A 22,467-nucleotide genomic window follows, 5' to 3' on the forward strand; every position below is an offset into this window, starting at 1 on the left:
TCGTTTTCTGAGTGTTGAGCTTTTAAGCCAACTTTTTCACTCATCCTCTTCACTTTCATCAAGATGCTTTTTAGTTCCTTTTCACGTTCAGCCATTAAGGTGGTGTCATCTGCATATCTGATTTTTACTGATATTTCTCCCAGTAATCTTGAGTCCACTTGTGCTTCTCCCAGCCCAGCATTTCTCGTGATGTACTCTGCATATAAGTTAAATAAGCAGGGTGACAATATACGCCTTGATTACTCCTTTTCTTATTCAGCCTTCTATTTAATAATTTTCTTGGAATTTTCACACACTTACTCTTCTATGTAAATTTTAAAATCAAGTAGAAAATAAAACAGAAGTAAGATATCTCAGAAGTCTCTATCTTAATATGTTTCTAAACTTTACTGATTATCCAGCACCTATTTGAAAATGTAACTTTTATCAGGGTTATAATACAGAACACAAGAAATACTTCTCTCTTTGTCTTTCTAAATTTGTAATCTCATGGAATTTATATAATATCAACAACCTCAGATATGCAAATGACATCACCTCAAATGGTAGAAAATGAAGAGGAACTAAAGAGCCTCTTGATGAAAGTGAAAGAGGAAGTGAAAAACTGACTTGAAAGTCAGCATTCAGAAACCTAAGATCATGGCATCCTGTCCCATCACTTCATGGTAAACAGATGGGGAAAAAATGGAAACTGTGTCAGACTTCATTTTCTTGGGCTCCAAAATCACTGTGGAACAATGACTGCAATCATGAAATTAAAAGATGCTTGCTTCTTAGAAAAAAGCAGACAAACCTAGACATATATTAAAAAACAGAGACATTACTTTGAGACAAAGGTCCAACTATCAAAGCTATGGTTTTTTCAATAGTCACGGATGGATGTGAGAGTTGGACCATAAAGAAGGCTGAACACTGAAAAACTAATGCTTTGAACTGTGGTGTTGGACAAGACTCTTGAGAGTCCTTGCACTGTAAGGAGATCAAACCACTCAATCCTAAATGAAATCAAACCTGAATATTCACTGAAAGGACTGATGCTGAAGCTGAAGCACCAATACTTTGGCCCCCTGATATGAAGAGCTGATTCACTGGAAAAGACCCTGATGCTGGGAAGATTGGAGGCTGGTGGAGAAGGGGACGACAGAAGATGAGATAGTTTAGATGGCATCACCGACTCGATGGTCATGAGTGGTGAGCAAAGTCAGGGAGATAGTGAAGGACAGGGAAGCCTGTCATTCTTCAGTCCATGGGTAGCAAAGAGTCAGACACGACTGAGTGGCTGAGCAACAACAACAACAACAACAAACAGTTAATTAAAAATGGTTTATCTAGGATGTGTATCCTGTGACCAAACTCCCAGCCAGAATAGATTAGGGGTCCTAACTTAGGCCTCTCTGGGAGATGGAAATGGATTAACAATAAGGGGCAAGCAGATCATCCTCTGTCTCATCATTCATTCCTTGTATGAGTGGCCAAGCTAATCCTACAATTCTTTAATTTCTGCAGTGAATTTTCTGTTCTCTCCTGCTCTCTATGCTGCTGCTGCTGCTGCTAAGATGCTTCAGTCATCTCTGACTCTGTGCGACCCCCATAGACAGCAGCCCACCAGGCTCTGCTGTCCCTGGGATTGTCCAGGCAAGCACACTGGAGTGGGTTGCCATTGCCTTCTCCACCTGCTCTCTATAGTCGATTTTTATTCTATTATATCATTCTTTTTGGACTTCAAAGTTCACAAATGTATGCAATCAGAGTCCTTCACCAGAACAAATTCCACCATGTACATAAATAATCATGAGCACACTCAGAAACCAGGAAAATTATTTAAAAGTTGTTCTTTATGATGTGCAGGTTTTTTCCTATTGGATTACCTTTTCTCTATCCAAAATATGGTCTCTGAAGGATGAAATCATTATCATCAATCTTTTTTTGGTCTCTCTCTCTCATACTCCATCCACTCCCCATTTAACCTGCCACTCACTCCACCTCACTCCCTACAGAAGTTCTTTCCTTTTGGAGTCTCCTTTCCATCTATTTGCAGCTCTTAAGCTTGTTTTTTTTCTTTTCTGCATTGGGAAAAATCAGAAAGGGTAGCAGGGTTATGTGCAAATGGGAGGAGCACAGGGATAGAAAGTGTTAAAATCTTGTTGAACAAGTCTTTTTTCCCCAAAATTTTTATGTTTCATTCTTATTGAGGCGTTTGCAATTTAGAAATCTCTAAAGTATATATTAAAAGACACTTACTCCTTGGAAGGAAAGTAACCTTCCTAGACAGCAACCTAGTAACCAACCTAGACAGCATATTAAAAAGCAGAGATATTACTTTGCCAACAAAAGTCCATCTAGTCAAGGCTATGGTTTTTTCCAGTGGTCATGTATGGATGTAAGAGTTGGATTGTGAAGAAAGCTGAGCGCTGAAAAATTGATGCTTTTGAACTGTGGTGCTGGAGAAGACTCTTGCGAGTCCCTTGGACTGCAAGGAGATCCAACCAGTCCATTCTAAAGGAGACCAGTCCTGGTGTTCATTGGAAGGACTGATGCTGAGGCTGAAACTCCAATACTTTGGCCACCTCATGCGAAGAGCTGACTCATTGGAAAAGAGCCTAATTCTGGGAGGGAATGGGGACAGGAGGAGAAGGGGACGACAGAGAATGAGATGGCTGGATGGCATCACTGACTCGATGCACACGAGTTTGGGTGAAGTCCTGGAGTTGGTGATGGACAGGGAGGCCTGGCGTGCGCAATTTATGGGGTCACAAAGAGTCGGACATGACTGAGGGACTGAACTGAGCTGAACTGAACTGAAAGTATATATGGCTTTGTTGCTGTCTGCTCTCTTCCTCTAATTCTCCTTTTTTATAGCTTGCTGGCTTCTTATCTCAGAAATCCAAATAGGAAAGGCATATGCAGTTAGCATATAGATAAGGTTAGAATACATTAAATTATCATTACTCTTTCACATTTGCTGAGAATCTCATGTCTAGTATGAAGTAATCAACTAACTCAATTGTCTTGCATAATCCCACTGAGACCTCACTTTCTCCCAGGTGTCTTGATAAATCCTAGGTTTTTAAGAAATATGGCTAGGACAATTCCCTCCCTCTCCTATGACTCTCTGAGCTTTTGTCATTTCTAAACTTACCTGTGGACAACTTCTTTCAAATTAGATTATAATACCTGCACTCAGATCCAGCGTGTGTGAAATTCCCTGTCCTCAGTGACTTGAATATTGACTCTGAGAAAACTGGCCAGAATTTTAGCCCCAGAAATCTCAGGATGGTCCTCTAAACTTCTAAACTTCTCTGGCTCTTAGGCCTCTAAGCTCTTGAACCCCATGGACCTTTTTCACTCTCACTTCAGCTCTGCACACACGTTTGAATGTCTACCACTGTGCAGTTTCTTTGGGCACTGTAGTTTCCATGCCCCAGATAGGAATTAACATTCCTAACCAATATATATTCTCGGGATTCAGCCATTCCAAACTGATTCTTCAATCCTTCTGGATATCTCTTCAGAAACTTGCTCATGAAAATGCAGTTTGACAATGACAGTCAAATTATCTTTTCTTATCCCCTCTTATTCCACTGTTGGAAAGAAAAGCTTTCACACCATCTCATGCCTGTGAATGTTGTTTCCAATTGTCAAGCCAGGTTCATGAACACTCACCGGGTTTGTTGTTCTTTGTTTCTCTTAGGATTTGTGCGTCTGGCTGGAGGGGTTGGACCCTGCTCAGGGCGAGTAGAAGTGCATTCTGGAGAAGCCTGGACCCCAGTGTCTGATGGAAACTTCACACTCCCCACTGCCCAGGTCATCTGTGCAGAGCTGGGATGTGGCAAGGCTGTGTCTGTCCTGGGACACATGCCATTCAGAGAGTCCGATCGCCAGGTCTGGGCTGAAGAGTTCAGGTGTGATGGGGGGGAGCCTGAGCTCTGGTCCTGCCCCAGAGTGCCCTGTCCAGGAGGCACATGTCTCCACAGTGGAGCTGCTCAGGTTGTCTGTTCAGGTGAGATGCACATCAGGACTTAACCTCTGTGTATACTCAGTTCAAGCTAAAAAAGAAATCAGATTTTGCTGAAATCCTGTCTTTTTCTATCAGTGTACACAGAAGTCCAGCTTATGAAAAATGGCACCTCTCAGTGTGAGGGGCAGGTAGAGATGAATATTTCTGGACATGGAGAGCGCTCTGTGCCTCCCACTGGAGTCTGGCCAATGCCAATGTTGTCTGTCGTCAGCTCGGCTGTGGAGTCGCCATCTCCACCCCCAAGGAGCAGAAGGAGGTGATCAATCTCAAAGCCCAATTTCACTGCTCAGGGGCTGAGTCCTTCCTATGGAAATGTCCTGTGACTGCCTTGGGTGTTCCTGACTGTTCCCGTGGCAACACAGCCTCTGTGATCTGCTCAGGTAAGACAGGGAAGGGCTACTATACTTAGGATGCTCCTGGAGTGAAATTTCCCCAGAGCAGAGAGTAAGGGAAAACAGGCTTAAAAAGGAAGATATTCTATATTGAAATTATTGAACTCAGGTTTCAACTGCTCATTACTCAAGAATCCAATACTGAGACACAAGCGTGGGATAAAATTAAAGATAGCTTTGTTGAGGAAACCAGCAGTTCTGGGGAGACAGAGGACTAATGTACCAAAGAACTAGCTCCCCCTTGCTGATCAGGGACAAGACTTTTTAAATGGGAATTTCAGGAGTGCACAGGTGGAGGTAGGGGACAGGTTACCTGCAGAATAGCACAGCTAGCTCCGACAGTCATCTTGAAATAGGTCTGATCAGTGTCACCTTTATTGTTTGAAATACAGTTAATCATCAGTTCTAGTGTTGGTCTGTTCCCATTTCCTTGAGGCCAATTCTTAGAATTGTGCAAGATGAAGAAGATTATGGGCTTCCCTGTTGACTCAGATGGTAAAGAATCTGCTTGCAATGCAAGAGACTCAGGTTTGATCCCTGGGTTGGGAAGATCCCCTGGAGAAGGAAATGGCACCCCACTAGTCTGGTCATCATGTAATTTACTTCTACTACCTGGTTGGGATTTCAGCATCTGCAAAACAGCTCAAAGGATATGGCTCAGAATGTTAGCTATAGCCCATGAGGAGGCACTAAAAATACTTGACTTTGTTTAGGGTTAAACTATTATTATTTTATCCGATTTGACTGTTTTCCTTTGTTTCTGAAAAATTTTCATTTCTGTGATTAAATTTATTCTTTGGCTAAGGCTTTTCTACAGACAGAAGCAGGTGCAGGACATGAGGGGGTCTGTCCTGAGAAGGCTCGTAAGGTCCTGCTCCATAACCTTCTCATTGTTCACTCATTTTTTCAGGGGAAAGAAGTGCTAAGAAATGCTAAGAAGTGCTATGTCGGGAAAGAAATGCTTAGGTGAATAATATTTTTATGAAACATTATTATTTAAGGATAATAATAGAGAACAAAGTACAAACAGTAAGTGTATACCTAGGTCATGTTCCCAACCCAGATCCACAAAGAGAACATTCGCAGCACCACAGAATCACTATTGCCTCCCAAGAGCTGTGTCCTCCTCTCCAGGGAAGACTGCTTACCTAAGACTTGTACTGCCATAGAATATTTTTTCAGTTTTTGAACTTTATGTATAACCATATAGAATATTTTCTTTCATGTCTAATTTCCCACTCATGATGTTGTTTATGGCAACATTGTATTCAATTTTATTACTATAGAGTAGTCCTTTGAATGATCACATGAGCATGCGTTGATCCATTCAACCAGTGGCAGAGATTTCAGTTTGTTGCCAGGTTTTGACTATTACAAATACAGTGGTGCAAATTACCATGACAATGACTTTTGGCATAAATATTTATTATGTTTTTTTGTGTTTAATTCTGTTTTATATTTTTATTTTCTTAATGGTATGGTGTACTTCAATGAGCCAAGTTACTCATCTTAAGTTAATTCATTCACCTTTTTTACTGTACATGTAGTGCTCCTTCAGTCAGTCAGTTCAGTTCAGTCACTCAGTCATGTCTGACTCTTTGCAATCCCATGGACTGCAGCACATCAACCTTCCCTGTCCTTCATCATCTCCCACAGCTTGCTCAAGCTCATATCCATTGAATTGGTGATACCACCCAATCATGTCATCCTCTGTCATCTCCTTCTCCTGACTTCAGAATTTTTCTGCATCAGGGTCTTTTCCATTGAGTCAGTTCTTCCCATCATGTGGCCAAAGTATTAGAGCTTCATCTTCAGCATCAGTCCTTCCAATGAATATTCAGCACTGATTTCCTTTAGGATTGACTGGTTTAATATCCTTGAAGTCCAAGGGACTCTCAAAAGTCTTCTCCAACACCACAGTTCACAAGCATCAATTCTTCAGTGCTCAGCTTTCTTTATGGTCCAGCTCTCACATCCATACATGACTACTGGAAAAACTATAGCTTTGTTGGACCTTTGTCGGCAAAGTAACATCTCTGCTTTTTAATATGCTGTCTAGGTTTGTCATAGCTTTTCTTCAAGGAGCAAGCATCTTTTAATTTCATGGCTGCAGTCACCATTTGCAGTGATTTTAGAGTCCAAGAAAATAAAGTCTGTCACTGTTTTCATTATTTCCCCATCTATTTGCCATGAAGTGATGGGACCAGATGCCATGATCTTCCTTTTCTGAACGTTGAGTTTTAAGCCAACATTTTCACTCACCTCTTTCACCTTCATCAAGAGGCTCTTTAGTTCCTCTTCACTTTCTGCCATAAGGGTGTGGTGTCATCTGCATATCTGAGGTTATTCATATGTCTCCCAGCAATCTTGACTCCAGCTTGTGCTTCATCCATCCCGGCATTTCGCATGACGTGTTCTGCATAGAAGTTAAATAATCAGGGTGACAATATACAGGCTTGATGTACTCCTGTCTCAGCTTTGAACAAGTCCCTTGTTCCAGTCCATAGAGCTCCTTATATCCTCCTAGAAAGAACTTTGTCTACTCCAAAATCACAAAAATATTCTCTGAGAGTATCTCACAGAAGTGTAATTACTTTTCTTTTGCATGTAATTATACAGAGCTTCTAGGATTGATAACTGTGTAGGATAAGGGTCAAGTGTCATGTTTTCACATGGGCATCCAGTTGACTCATAATCTTTTCTGGAAAGACTATTCCTTACTTCAGTGCCACCTTTGTGATAAACCAAAGGCACATATGTCTGAACACTTCTTTTAGACTTTCTCTTCTGTTCCACTGTATCATTTGTCTATCCTTCCACCTGTACCACATTTTCTTAATTATTGTAATTTTATAGTAAATCTTGAACCTTCCCTGGTGGCTCAGATGGTAAAGAATCCGTCTGCAAGGCGGGAGACCTGGGTTTGATCTCTGGGTTGGGAAGATCCCCTGGAGAAGTGCATGGCAACCCACTCCAGTATTCTTGCCTGGAGAGTCCCCATGGAGAGAGGAGCTTGGCGGGCTGTAGTTCATTGGGTCACAAAGAATTGGAAATGACTGAGTGACTAAGCACACATAGTAAGTCTGGGTAACTTTATTTATTTATTTTTTAGGATTGTTGGATTTTATTTATTTATTTTTAAAATATAAATTTATTTATTTTAATTGGAGGTTAATTACTTTACAAGATTGTATGGTTTTGCCATACATCAACATGAATCCACCACAGGTATACACGTGTCCAATCCTGAACCCCCCTTCCTCCTCCCTCCCCATACCATCCCTCTGGGTCATCTCAGTGCACCAGTTGTTGCTGTTCTTCCTAACTGCCTTGGTCATTCTTGGTTTTTGTATTTTGTATACATTTTTGAGCTGAAGCTCGAATACTTTGCCACCTGATGTGAAGAGCTGAGTCATTAGAAAAGACCCTGATGCTTGGAAAGATTGAAGGCAGGAGGAGAAGGGGACAACAGAAGATGAGATAGTTGGATGGCATCACTGACTCAATGGACATGAGTTTGGGTAAACTCTGGGAGTTGGTGATGGACAGGGAAGCCTGGCGTGCTGCAGTCCATGGGGTTGCAAAGAGTCAGACATGACTGAGTGACTGAACAACAACATAAATTTTGAATCATCTTGTCATGTTTCACACACACAAAAGCATCAGGGAATTTTATTGAGGTTAGCTTTAATCTGTATATAAATTTGAGAATGATTTATTTTGACAACATTGAGTCTCCCAATTCATTGGCAAAATATATCCCTTCATTCAGTTCGGTCTTGAATTTCTCTCCGATGTTTTGCACATCTTTACCTAGGTTTTCTCCTAGGCATTTTATGGGTTTGATGTTACTAGTATTTACTTTAGTGAAGGTTTTCTAGGAGTGAATTCTCTCTGAACTTTATCTGGATTCCCCAAATGTTAGGTTAGTATTTTGCTTTAATCCTTCTTTCTTTCTTTCTTTTCTCTCCCTCTCTCTCTCACTCTAGTTTTCTCTGTCTTGCTCGAGGTTTCCCTCTCTCTCCTGCTTTGTTCCTCTCCTGTCCCATTTTCCCCCTGAGTATGTAAAATCTTTCTGGATTAAGTTGCAGATAGGATGCTCCTTTATCCCTCCCCCTCCCCAAAAACAACAACAAAAAAAAAACTTCAGGGAATTTCCTTACATAACCACAGTTCAATCAAATCTTTAGAGATATCAGCCCCAGATAACATCTAAGTGCAACCACATGAGAGACCCCAAAGATAGAACTGCCAAGTTGAGTCTTTCCCAAATTACTGACCAGGAAATTATGATCAAAATTAAAAAAAAAATTCCCTCAACTGCTAAGTTTGGGGGGAAACTTTGTTATACAGTATTGTTAACCAGGCACTTACCATGTAACCAGCTTTTCTATATAGAGGAATATTTATCCTCTCATCTTCCATTTTACTATTTCTACTTTATATTGATCTAATGTGCTGATAGATTCATTCTCTAGTTCTTAATTTCAGCTGTTAACTTTTTCAGCTGTCGAATTTTCATCTGTTTTGTTATCATTTCTCTGCCAAGACACACATCTTGTTAATTTTTTGTGCACTTTAATCATGGCTATTTAAATTCTCTGTCAGACTATAAAACTCTTAGAGGAAAACATAGGCAGAAGATTCTTTGACGTAAATTGCAACAAGATCTTTTTTGACCAACCTTCTAGAGTGAAGAAAATAAAAACAAAAATAAACAAATAGGACCCGATTAAACTTAAAAGGTTTTGCATAGCAAAGGAAACCATAAACAGAACAAAAAGACAACTGTCAGAATGGGAGAAAATATTTGCAACTAAAATGAAACAACTAACAAGCGACCGATCTTCAAAATGCACAAACAACTCAATATCAACAAACCAAACAACCCAATTGAAAAATGGGAAAAATACCTAAACAGACGTTTCTCCAGACATACAGATGGCTAACAAATACATGAAAAGATGTTCAATATCACTAATTACTAGAGAGATGCAAAACTGCAGTCAGGTATTACTTCACACCAGTCAGAATGTCTATCGTTAAATCTACAAACAATAAATGCTGGAGAGAATGTGCAGAAAAGGGAATCCTCCTACACATGGCTATGTAAATTGGCACAACTACTATGGAGAACAGTCTGGAGTTCCTCAAAAAACTAAAAATAGAATTATCATATGACTCAGCAATCCCACTCCTGGGCACATACCTGGAGAGAATCATCATTCAAAAAGACACATTCATCCTAATGTTCACTGCAGCACTATTTACAACAGCCAGGACACAGAAGCAACCTAAATGTCCCTCACAGGAGGAATGGATAGAGAAGATGTTGTGCATATATAAAATGGAATATTACTCAGCCATAAAAGAATAAAGTTGTGAAATTTGCAGAGACATGGATAGACCTAGAGATTGTTATGTTCGGTTTAGTTCAGTTCAGTTGCTTGTCATGTCTGATTGTTTGCGACCCCATTGACTGTAGCACAAGAGGGCTCCCTGTCCATCACCAACTCCCGGAGATTACTCAAACTCATGTTGTTTGATGCCATGTTGGTGATGCCAACCATCTCATCCTCTGTCGTCCCTTTCTCCTCTCACCTTCAATCTTTCCCAGCATCAGGGTATTTTTAAATGAGTCAGTTCTTCACATCAGGTGGCCAAAGTACTGGAGCTTCAGCTTCAGCATCAGTCCTTCCAATGAACATTCAGGACTGATTTCCTTTAGGATGGACTGGTTGGATCTCCTTGCAGTCCAAGGGACTCTCAAGAGTCTTCTCCAACACCACAGTTCAAAAGCATCAATTCTTTGGTGCTCAGCTTTCTTTATAGTCCAACTCTCATATCCATACATGATTACTGGAAAAACCATAGCCTTGACTAGTAGGACCTTTGTTGGCAAAGTAATGTCTCTGCTTTTTAAAATGTTGTCTAGGTTGGTCATAACTTTTCTTCCAAGGAGTAAGCGTCTTTTAATTTCATGGCTGCAGTCACCATCTACAGCGATTTTGGAGCTCAAAAAAATAAAGTCAGCCACTGTTTCCACTGTTTCCCCATCTATTTGCCATGAAGTGATGGGACTGGATGCCATGATCTTTGTTTTCTGAATGTTGAGCTTTAAGCCAACTTTTTCACTCTCCTCTTTCACTTTCACCAAGAGGCTCTTTAGTTCCTCTTCACTTTCTGCCATAAGGGTGGTGTCATCTCCATATCTGAGGTTATTGATATTTCTCCCAGAAATCTTGATTCCAGGTTGTGCTTCATCTAGCCCAGCATTTCTCATAATGTACTCTGCATATAAGTTAAATAAGCAGGGTGACAATATACAGCCTTGACTTACTCCTTTTCCTGTTTGGAACCAGTCTGTTGTTCCATGTCCAGTTCTAACTGTTGCTTCCTGACCTGTATACAGGTTTCTCAAGAGGCAGGTCAGGTGGTCTGGTATTCCCATCTCTCTTAGAATTTTCACAGTTTATTGTAATGCACACAGTCAAAGGCTTTGGCATAGTCAATAAAGCAGAAATAGATGTTTTTCTGGAACTCTCTTGCTTTTTCAATGATCCAGCGGATGTTGGCAATTTGATCTCTGGTTCCTCTGCCTTTTCTAAAACCAGCTTGAACATCTGGAAGTTCACGGTTCATGTGTTGTTGAAGCCTGGCTTGGATAATTTTGAGCATTACTTTGCTAGTGAGATGAGTGCAATTGTGTGGTAGTTTTAGCATTCTTTGGCATTGTCTTTCTTTGGGATTGGAATGAAAACTGACCTTTTGCAGTCCTGTGGCCACTGCTGAGTTTTCCAAATTTTCTGGCATATTGCATGCAGCACTTGCACAGCATCATATTTTAGGATTTGAAATAGGATTGTTATGTAGAATGAAGTAAATCATAAAGAGAAAAACAAATACTGTATAACATCACTTATATGTGGAATCTAGAAAAATGGTAAAGATGAACTTACTGCAAAGCAGAAATAGAGACACACCAACATAGAGAACATCATATGGATACTAAGAGGGGAAATGAAGAGTGGGGTGAATTGGGATATTGAGATTGACATATATGACATATAGACACTATTGATGTGCTGTGCTGTGTGCTTAGTCGTATCCGACTCTTTTCAACCCCATGGACTGTAGCCCGCCAGGCTCCTCTGTCCATGGGGATTCTCCAGGAATGAATTGTGGAGTGGGTTGCCATGCCCTCCTTCAGGGGATCTTCCCAACCCAAGGATCAAACCAGGTCTCTTGCATTGCAGGCGGATTCTTTACTGCCTCAGCCACCAGACTCAGAAGCCCTACACTATTGATACTAAGTATAAAATAGATATTGCCTGGAGAATCCCATAGACATGGAGCCTGATGGGCTACAATCCATAGTATCACAGAGTCAGATACGACTGAAGTGACTTAGCATGCACGCACACATAAACTTTGCCAACAAAGGTCTATCTAGTCAAGGCTATGGTTTTTCCAGTGGTCATGTATGGATGTGAGAGTTGGACTATAGAGAAAGCTGAGCACCAAAGAATTGATGCTTTTGAACTGTGGTGTTGGAGAAGACTCTTGAGAGTCCCTTGGACTGCAAAGAGATCCAACCAGTCCATCCTAAAGGAAATCAGTCCTGAATGTTCATTGGAAGGACTGATGTTGAAGCTGAAGCTCCAATACTTTGACCACCTGATGTGAAGAGCTGACTCATTGGAAAAGACACTGATGCTGGGAAAGATTGAGGGCAGAAGGAGAAGGGGACGACAGAGGATGAGATGGTTGGATGGCATCATCGACTTGATGGACATGGGTTTGGGTGAACTCTGGGAGTTGGTGATGGACAGGGAGGCCTGGCGTGCTGCGGTTCATGGGGTCACAAACAGTCGGACACTACTGAGCGACTGAACTGAACACATAAAATAGATAAATAATAACCTATTTTATAGCACAGCGAACTCTACTCAGTGCTCTGTGGTGATGTAAATAGGAAGTAAATCCAAGAAAGAGGGGATATATATACATATATATATATATATACATATATATATATATTTCATTGTTGTTTGGTCGCTGAGTTGTGTCTGACTCTTTTGTGACCTCATGGACTGTAGCCTGCGACACTTCTTTGTCCATAGGATTTCCCAGGCAAGAATACTGGAGTGGGTTGCCATTTCTTTCTCCAGAGGATCTTCCCAACCAGGGATGGAACCCAGTCTCCTATTTGGCAGGCAGATTTTTTTTACCACTGAGTCACCTAGGAAACCCTTACATGTATATATAATGTATTAAATTTGCTGTACAGCAGAAGCTACCACAACGTTGTAAGGCAATTATGCTCAAATAAAAATAAATAAACTCTCTGTCAGGTAACTCTAAGAGCCAAATACCCTGGGAAATTTTTTAAATGTTTCTTTTTCCTCTTGTTTTCCATGAGATCTCTTTTATATGTGTTTTTAAAATCACAAACATTGTAGATAAAAAATTGTACAAAGCCTTCAGAAAGGATTTTGTTTTGCTTCTTCTATTTAGGGGTAGATTAAGGATAGAGCAACTTATTTAACTCATTCTTAGGGCAAAGCTTGGCTTAAAACAGGAATCGTGGCATTGTCACGACCAGGGCTGTTCATAAAGAAAGGGAACACTAAGATTATGGTAACTTTACTGGTATGTTACAGCTTTCATCTCAGCTCCATCACTAGGTCATTATTATTATTTTATTTTGAACTTTTTACTTTGTATTGGGTTTAGCCGATTAAAAATGTTGTTACAGTTTCAGGTGAACAGGCAGGGACTCAGCCATACACATAAATGTATCCATTTCCCCCCAAAGTCCCCTCCCCTCCTAAAAATTATTTTGCTTAACTGAGTTTCCTGTTCTTCAACCTTCCCAACCTTCTAATCATTGCTCTTTTTTCAGGAAACCACACCCAGGTGCTGCCCCAGTGCAACGACTTCCTGTCTCAACCTGCAGGCTCTGCGGCCTCAGAGGAGAGCGCCCCCTACTGCTCAGGTGAGGGTCCCACAGGACAGAAGACCCTTTTCATTCCCCAGGTCAACGCCCCATTGTCCCATTTCTCTCTCCTCAGACAGCAGGCAGCTCCGCCTGGTGGACGGGGGCGGTCCCTGCGCCGGGAGAGTGGAGATCCTTGACCAGGGCTCCTGGGGCACCATCTGTGATGATGACTGGGACCTGGACGATGCCCTATGTGGTGTGCAGGCAGCTGGGCTTGTGGAGAAGCCCTCAATTGCCATCGGGGTCCTGCTCACTGCGGGGCAGGAATCAGGGCCCATCTCTGGCCTGGAAGACCTGAACTGCACATGGAAAGGAGTCCCCACGTGTGGAGGTTGCCCTTCCCGGGGGGGGCTGGGGCGGCTCGGACTGCAGACACAAGGTAGGACGCCGGGGGGGTCATCTGGCTCAGGTTCAAGCACTCCACAACTGTCCACAGGCAGGGTGAGGGGAGGGCCCAGGGGAGGACACGGGGGATCTGAACCCCTGAGGGAGAGATTGAGAGTGGTACCAGAGAAGGAGGTTACCTCACATGGAGCTGTCCTTTACCAGGCAGACGTGAAGACGAGGTGCCTTCACTGCCTCGTGGCAGCATTTGAGATTCTGGTCCTTTCTCCTCAGTAGTGTTTGCTGGCATAGCCTTTTCTCAGTTTTCCTTGAAATCAGGGCTCACTCTTCTGGGTACATATGGTGAGAAGTCTTAAAGCCAAGGTGCTAGTTTTTTTGCTTTGTAAAAATTTACCACATAGTTAATGGTTTAAAACAACACATTTACTTCCTTACACTTCTGTAGCTTAGATGTCCAGCAGGAATCTCACAGGATGGGGATCAAGGTTTCAGTAGAGTCACATCACCTCTCAGCCTCTGGGAAAGAATCTGTTTCTTGTCTTTTCAAGCTTCTAAAAACTGCCTGCCTGCCTTCGTTCATAACCCCCTTCTGTTCATCATCAGACCAGCAATGCTCCACCTCTCTAACTGTTATACATAATCACATCTCCCTCTAACCAGAACGAGGAAAAGTATTCCACTCTAAAGGATAGTGAGTCTAAGATTGGGATTAGACTGTGCTCAGGTGGTTAATCCATCATATTTCAGGGTAATCTCAAGGTCCTTACCTTAATCACATCTGTAAAGTCCCCTTTGCCAGATAAGGAAACAGTCACAGGTCCATTAGTCTATCTGCCTCCACACTGTCCACATCACACCCCTTTCATACACTCTTTTAGATGTTATTGTCATGGAAGCAGGAGTACAGCTCCCTCTCCCTGCGGGTGTCCCGGTTGGTCTTCCTCAGTTTATATTCACTACATCATGGTGTAGATAATATTTAGACAAGACCGACACAGATGGCTCAAAAGCAGATAAAACGGAGACCGGTTTGACTCTGGTCATCTAGTGGATTTGCTTCCTCAGCTGGGTTCCAGAGATGAGTGTTCACTCAAGTTTGGCGGAGAGAGGAAAACCCAGAGCTCTGACGTGGGTTTCTCACTGTGTCCTGTCTCCTCCCTTTCAATCTCAGAGTTTCCTGGCCCTCAGGATGGTGAGCGAGGACCAGCAGTGTGCTGGGTGGCTGGAGGTTTTCTACAACGGGACCTGGGGCAGTGTCTGCCGCCAGCCCCATGGAAGATATCACTGTGTCCGTGATCTGCAGACAGCTTGGATGTGGCGGACAGTGGAAGTCTCAACACCTCTGTTGGTCTCAGGGAAGGTTCTAGACCCCGGTGGGTAGATTTAATTCAGTGTCGGAAAATGGGATACCTCTCTCTGGCAGTTGTCCTTCTGGCCCATGGAAATACAGTTCAATTGCTCTCCAAAGGAGGAAAGCCTACATCTCATGTGACATGTGACTTATGTCTATTTCTGTGTCTTTCCCAACCCTGTCAGGATATGTTGGTTAGTGAGATTTGATATTTTAAAATCTAAGGTGATGGATTTAAGTGACGAGTTTATACAATGAAGTTTGCGATGGAGCTTATTTTCATCTGACAATGTTCCAAACTTGATTAATTAAAATTTTTTTAATTGATGTAATTGATACAGCATTAAATTTTTTGCTGTGTTGCAACATAATGATTGTATGTTTTGTGTTGTATGATAAATGATCACTACAGTAAGTCTAGTTATACTCTATATATATGAATCCATATATATAGATCCATATATATAGTTAAAAATTTTTCTTACATAATGAGAATGTCTTAGGATGTATCTTTCTTGCCATCTTTCAAATAGACAATACAGTATTCCCTATAGTCACCATGCTGTATGTTATATCTCTTCACCTATTAATTTATAATTCAATTTATACCTTTTATTACCTTTGCCCATACCAAATCCCCCAACTCTGGCAGCCACCAACTAGTCAGCATCTCTGAACTTGTTTTTGTTTTAATATTACACATATAATGAGATTATATGGTATTTTTCTTTCTCTGACTGATTTGTTTTACTTAGCATAATGCCCTTTGAGGTCCATCCATGTTGTTGAAAATGGCAAGATTTTCTTCTTTTTTATGGGTGGATATAAATCTATATTACATTTTATTTATCCATTCATCAGTGAAGACTTACATTGTTTGTCTCATATATATTGCTATAAAATACTAAAAGGTTATACTGTTAAAGTGCTGCAGTCAATACTTCAGCAATTTGGTAGATTCATTACTGGCCACTGGACTGGAGAAGTCTCAGTTTTCATTTCAATCACAAAGAAGGGCAATGTCAACGAATGGTCAAACTACCTCACAACTGTGCTCATTTCACAGACTAGCAAGGTTATGCTCAAAATCTTTCAGCTAGGCTTCAGCAGTAAGTGAACTCGAGAATTCCAAGATGTACATGCTGGGTTTAGAAAAGGACAGAGAAACCAGAGATCAAACTGCCAACATTTTGTTGGATCATAGAGTAAGCCAGAGAATTCCAGAAAAACATCTGCTTCATTGACTACATAAAACCTTTGACCATGTGGATCACAATGAACTGTGGAAAATTCTTAAAGAGATGAAAATACCAGGGCACCATACCTGCCTCCTGAGTAAACCTGTATGCAGATCAAAAAGCAGCAGTTGGAACCGGACATGAAACAACCGACTGGTTCCAAATTGGGAAAAGAGTTCGTCAAGGCTGTATATTGTCACCCTGTTTATTTAACTTATATACAGAGAACATCATAGACATCAAAGGAAATGCCAGGCTGGATGAATCACAAGCTGGAATCAAGATTGCTGTGAGAAATATCAACACCTCAGATACACAGATGATACCACTCTAATGGCAGAAAGTGAAGAGGAACTAAAGAGCCTCTCATTGAGGGTGAAAGAGGAGAGTGAAAGCTGGCTTACAGCTAACATTCTAAAACCTAAGATCATCAGCACTTCATGGCAAATAAAAGGGGAGCGAAAGTGGAAACACTGACAGATTTTCTTTCTTGGACTCCCAAATCACTGCTGACAGTGACTACAGCCATGGATTTAAAGAGGCTTTGCTGCTCTGTGACAAACTAGACAGAGTATTAAAAAGCAGAGACATCACTTTGCTGACAAAGGTCCATATGGTCAAAGCTATATTTTTTCCAGCAGTCAAATCTGGACGTGAGATCCAGGTTTATAGAAGAAGCTAAAAAGAGTCTGATTCTTTTGAATTGTGGTTGCTTGGATGTCACAATTGAATTGAGAGTCCTTTGGGCAGCAAGGAGATCAAACCAATCAATCCTAAAGGAAATCAACCCTGAATATTCATTGGAAGGACTGATGCTGAGCTGAAGCTCCAGTACTTTGGCCACCTGATGAGAAGAGCTGATCATTGGAATAGACCCTGATGTGGAAAAGATTGAAGGCAAAAGAAGGGGGCCACAGAGGATGAGATAGTTAGATAGCATCACCAGTTCAGGGGACATGAAATTTGAGCAAACTTTGGGAGTTAGTGAAGGGACAGAGGAGCCTGGCATGCTGCAGTCCATGGGGTTGCAAAGAGTCAGACACAACCATAGCAACTCAACATATGTTGCTGCAGTGAACTTGGGTTTTCAAGTTAGTGTTTTTGTTTCCTTCAGATAAATATACCCAAAGTGAAATCCTAAATCATATGGCAGTTCTATTTTTAATTTTTGATGCACCTCAGTACTGTTTCCATAGGGGCTGCATCAACTTACATTCCCTCTAACTGTTGCAAAAGCTTTCCTGTGTCTCACCATTCTCCTCAACTCCTGTTGTTCTTCTTTTGGATAAAAGCCTTTCTAGAGGATATGAGGTCATATCTCATTGTGGAATTGATTTGTATTTTCTGATGATTAATAATGTTGAGCACATTTTTCATGTATCTATTGGCAAGTTGTATGTATTCTTTAAAAATGTCTATTCAGGTTCTCTGCCCATTTAAAAAACATCCAGACTGTTTTTTGCTACTGAGTTGTAATGAAGTCCCTAGTGTATTCTTGGATAATAATCCTTACCAGAAATATAATATGCAAATATTTTCTCCAATTCCATAGGTTGCTTTTTCACTTTATTGATGGTTTCCTTAATTGGACAGAAGCTTTTTAGCCTTATGTCATCACAAACTGCTTGTTTTTTACTCTTGTTCCCTTTGCTTTTGGTGTCAGATCCAAAAAATCATCACAAAGACTGGTGTCAAGGATTTTATTTTCTGTTTTTTCTTGTAGAAATTTTATGGATTCAGGACTTGTGATCAAGTCTTTAATCTCTTTTGAGTTAATTTTGTGAATGGTGTAAGATAGTGGTCCAGTTTCATTTTTTGCATGTGGCTGTCCAGTGTTCCCCAATGCCATTTACTGAAAAAACTGTCCTTTTCCCAGTGTGTATTCTTGGCTTCTTTGTCAAAATTAATTGACCATAGAAATGTGGGTTTATTTATGGACTCTCTATTCTATTCCATTGATCTCTGTGTTCATTTTTATACCAACGACATACTGTTTTTATTAATTTAGCTTTGTAATATAGTTTAAAATCAGGAAGCATGACACCTCTAGCTTTGTTATTCTTTCTCAAGATTGCTTTGGTTTATTGAGCGTCTTTTGTGGTTCCATGCAAATTTTAGGATTGTTTCTTCTGTATCTGCTGAAAATTTCCATTGAATTTTGATAAGAATTGCAGTGAATCTGTAGATTGCTTTGGGTAGTATGGGCATATTAATAATATTAGATCTTCCAATCCATGAGCACAGAATATCTTTCCATTTATTTGAGTCATCTTCAGTATCTTTCATCATGTGTTTATAGTTTTCAGTGTACATGTCTTTCACATCCTTGGTTAAATTTATTCCTAGACATTTTATTCATTTTCATGCAAATGTAAATATAATTGTTTTCTCAGTTTCTCTTATAGCAGTTTGTTGTTAGTGTAAAGAAATGCATATGATTTTTGTATACAGATTTTTCTTCTGCAACTTTACTGAGTGTATTAGTTCTCATATTTTTGCTGAAGTCTTTAGTGTTTTCTACATATAATATCATGTAAGGGGATTTCTTTCCTCATGACTCTGATGGTAAAGAATCTGTCTGCAATGCAGAGACCCGGGTTCAGTCCCTGGGTCAGGAAGATCCCCTGGAGGAGGGAATGGGCAACCCACTCCAGTATTCTTGCCTGGAGATCCCAATGGACAGAGGAGCCTGGCAGGCTGCAGTACCTTGGGGTTGTGAAGAGTCAGACACGACTGAGTGACTAACACTTTCACTTTTCAATCTGAAAATAGTGTCGTTTTGCCCTCTTCCATTTCAGATTTGGAGTGTCTTGAGTTTCTTTTTATTGCCTGATGGATCTGGATAGGACTACCAAAACTAAGTTGAATAAAGTGGTGAGAGTAGACATTTTTGTTTTGTGTCTAATTTTCAGAGGAAAAGCTTTTGGTTTTTTACAGTCAAGTATGATGTTAGCTGTGTACTTTTCATATGGCCTTAATTATGTTGAGATGCAATCCCTTCTATTACCTACTTAGTAAAAGAGTTTTTACTGTAAGTGGATGTTGAATTTGTCAAAACACTTTTTCTGTATCCTTTGAGGATATGATTTTTACCTTCATTTTGTTTATTTGGTATATCAACATTGATTAATTTGTGAATGTCAAACTATCCTGTATCCATTGCAACAAATATCACTTGATCATGGTGTATGATTCTTTTAGTGTATTCTCAAATTCAGTTTTCTAGTATTTTGTTGACGATTTTTTTCACCTGTATTTATCAGAGTATTAGCCTGTAATTTTCTTTTCTCATGGTGTCCTTATCTGGCTTTGGTATCAGACTGATGTTGGCTTCATAAAATGAATTTGGTAGTGTTCTTTTCTTCTGTTTTTGGAAGAGTTTGAGAAGGCTCCACCACTAAATTACTGTTACATTGGGGATGAGATTTCAGCAGTACATTTTGAATGAAATAAATAAATGTTTGCGAGGGCAACAAATAGTCAAACCATAGCATCTTATTCCTTCAACATTTCTCTCTCTGTTTCTCTCTATCCTTCCCTCCCCCCTCCACATACACAAAACACACACACCCCATTCAGGTGCACCTTGAAGGGTATGCTGGATGTTGCCTAAAACCCATAGCTAAGAGAATGTGGATCAGATACTTTAAAAGCAGAGGCTCACTCCCTTCTGTGCCTCTCTTTGCTCATCTCTTTGTCTTTTTCATTTGGAGGCCAAAGAGGCATTAAACTATGAGACCTTTTATTGATGATATTTTCCCTACAGTTAAACCTTGTGAATTGAGAGGTGGTAAAGTCTTTGACCATGAAAATGAGCAACCCGCTCACAGAGGTCCTGCCATCATTTTCTCAGAGGTTCTCTGCATAGAGTGGGTAGGAGTTTTGAAAGGATGATCTGGAAAGAATATATAAATATTGATACTTTATGACAGGTACTATTTACCCTTCTGTTTTATTGAATTTATATTTATTTCTCTCAGCTTCAATCTTTTGTATATATTTTCAGTCTTTTGTTTATTATTTCAGCATCTTCTCAATACAAATTTTTCTCAGTAGGCTTTTTCTTTTTCCATTCCCCCATCACTTTTCCCCTGTACCATCACTTTTCCCTGTAGTTTTTTTTCAAGATTATAATAGATTTTTATTTTTATTTTTTTAAATATAAATTTATTTATTTTAATTGGAGGTTAATTACTTTACAATATTGTATTGGTTTTGCCATACATCAACATGAATCCGCCACAGATATATCAATAGGCTTTTTTTATACTATGCAAGCATTTCTGGCTTACTCAGTGTGTACATATATGTGTCCATATATCTTCTCAGAATTCTACTAAGTCTTTCCTGTATACTTCCTTTTTAAGAGATTCCTAACCAACACTATGGGCTTTTCTGGTGGCTCAGACAGCAAAGAAACTGCCTGCAGTGCAGGAGACCTGGGTTTGATCCCTGGGTAGGGAAGATCCAGTGGAGAAGTGAATAGCAATCCACTCCAGCGTGTTTGTCTGGAAAATCCTATGGACAGAGGAGCCTGGTGGGCTGCAGTCCACAGGGTCACAAAGAGTTGGACATGACTGAGCGACTAACACACACACACACACATAACCAACACTACATTGTGGAGCAATTATCTTCCAATTAAAAATAAATTTAGAAAAGAGAGTTTCCTTTTACAACAGTAGTCTTCACTTGCCCACTTGTCACATTGAATAATAGGTAAGAGTAGTTTATAATCTATCTAATAATTTTTCCATTAAAATTATGTATATGAGATTTTGAATATAAATTGACTCTGTGCTTCTGGACTGATTATTTTTAATATGAACTATTATCATAGACTGTTACCATTAATTTATATTTAGTTTACTATTTCACAGATTAGTATGATTTAAAAAAAAAGAAATTTTATTTCACTGAATTTTATTTGTCTATTCATTCATTTATCAAGCCCCTCTCTAGGTATTTCGAAATGGCTTTCCATAGATATTTGTTGAATGAGTGCATACAATGAGCAGGCACTGTCCTAATAGCAGAAACATGGCACATATAAGATGTACAAGGTCCTTCTTCTAATGGAACTTTCATTCAGAGGGGTGTGTGTACACTCGTAGATGTCTGTGTTTATATTTGCTGTGGGGTGTGAAGACTGATAAACAAGTAAATATTTAAAGTAATTTCAGCTGTGATCAGATGCAGTGAATGTTTCAGCCCAGGAGATAATGACCCTGTGTTTTCACATGTCATTTGCACTGAGCCATGGACCTTAGATAATCTTATGTGGGGACAGGAACACCCTCAGCTATTCCTGATCCATTGTTTCCCTGTTGTGTGCAGGAAGAAGACCCAAGAGCTGTCCAACTGCTGCCGCCTGCACAGGTACGTCGGCCCCGCCCCATTCCGTGTGGCTCCCAGGGGCTCCTTCCTCCCATCAGGGCAGTCACAGGAGGGGCTGCTGCCTTTTCAGACAGAGAGAAGCTCCGCCTCAGGGGAGGAGACAGCGAGTGCTCAGGGCGGGTGGAGGTGTGGCACAACGGCTCCTGGGGCACCGTGTGCGATGACTCCTGGAGCCTGGCAGAGGCTGAGGTGGTGTGTCAGCAGCTGGGCTGTGGCCAGGCCCTGGAAGCCGTGCGGTCTGCAGCATTTGGCCCTGGAAATGGGAGCATCTGGCTGGACGAGGTGCAGTGCGGGGGCCGGGAGTCCTCCCTGTGGGACTGTGTTGCGGAGCCCTGGGGGCAGAGCGACTGCAAGCACGAGGAGGATGCTGGTGTGAGGTGCTCTGGTGAGTGAGGGGCTCGGGGTCCGCCCTGGGTGACCTGGGGCAGCGCAGGGGCAGCGGGCTGGGCCGGGCGTGGTGGGGAGTGTGTGTTCAGACATCCCGGGTGCTGGGGCTCTGATCTAGGATGAGGGAGCTGGGAGGCCTGGACATTGATGCTGTGGAGACTGAGAGGGGGTGATTTCAGGCTCAGGAGGGAAAAATGGGTTGCCCTGTATTCTGGCCAATTCTTCTTCCCCACACTACTGTTTTTCTCTTTAGGTGTAAGGACAACATTGCCCACGACCACAGCAGGTACTGTGATCCATCCACGGGCAGGAGAGAATACTCAAATACTGGGCACCTA

The 22,467-nt window shown here is 41.0% G+C and overlaps 2 protein-coding genes across 2 annotated transcripts in view; one reads left to right on the forward strand and one right to left on the reverse strand.

Moving 5' to 3' along the window:
• LOC139182962 (antigen WC1.1-like) overlaps positions 1–22,467 on the reverse strand; it is a gene marked incomplete in the record, with an annotated part of 771,738 nt that overhangs the window by 416,995 nt on the left and 332,276 nt on the right.
• The window catches only part of LOC109558317 (antigen WC1.1-like), a 62,906-nt gene that overhangs the window by 35,051 nt on the left and 5,388 nt on the right, over positions 1–22,467 (forward strand). Inside the window, 17 exon segments of the mRNA XM_070788643.1 lie at positions 3,692–4,000; positions 4,094–4,165; positions 4,168–4,398; positions 13,316–13,408; positions 13,485–13,600; positions 13,602–13,625; positions 13,627–13,695; positions 13,697–13,717; positions 13,719–13,820; positions 14,928–15,020; positions 15,022–15,075; positions 15,077–15,160; positions 15,162–15,179; positions 15,181–15,242; positions 21,675–21,724; positions 21,813–22,127; positions 22,383–22,415. Coding sequence (XP_070644744.1) covers positions 3,692–4,000; positions 4,094–4,165; positions 4,168–4,398; positions 13,316–13,408; positions 13,485–13,600; positions 13,602–13,625; positions 13,627–13,695; positions 13,697–13,717; positions 13,719–13,820; positions 14,928–15,020; positions 15,022–15,075; positions 15,077–15,160; positions 15,162–15,179; positions 15,181–15,242; positions 21,675–21,724; positions 21,813–22,127; positions 22,383–22,415 — 1,746 coding nt within the window.

Source organism: Bos indicus, chromosome 5 (genome assembly GCF_029378745.1).
Source record: "Bos indicus isolate NIAB-ARS_2022 breed Sahiwal x Tharparkar chromosome 5, NIAB-ARS_B.indTharparkar_mat_pri_1.0, whole genome shotgun sequence".
NCBI classification, from domain to species: Eukaryota; Metazoa; Chordata; class Mammalia; order Artiodactyla; family Bovidae; genus Bos; species Bos indicus.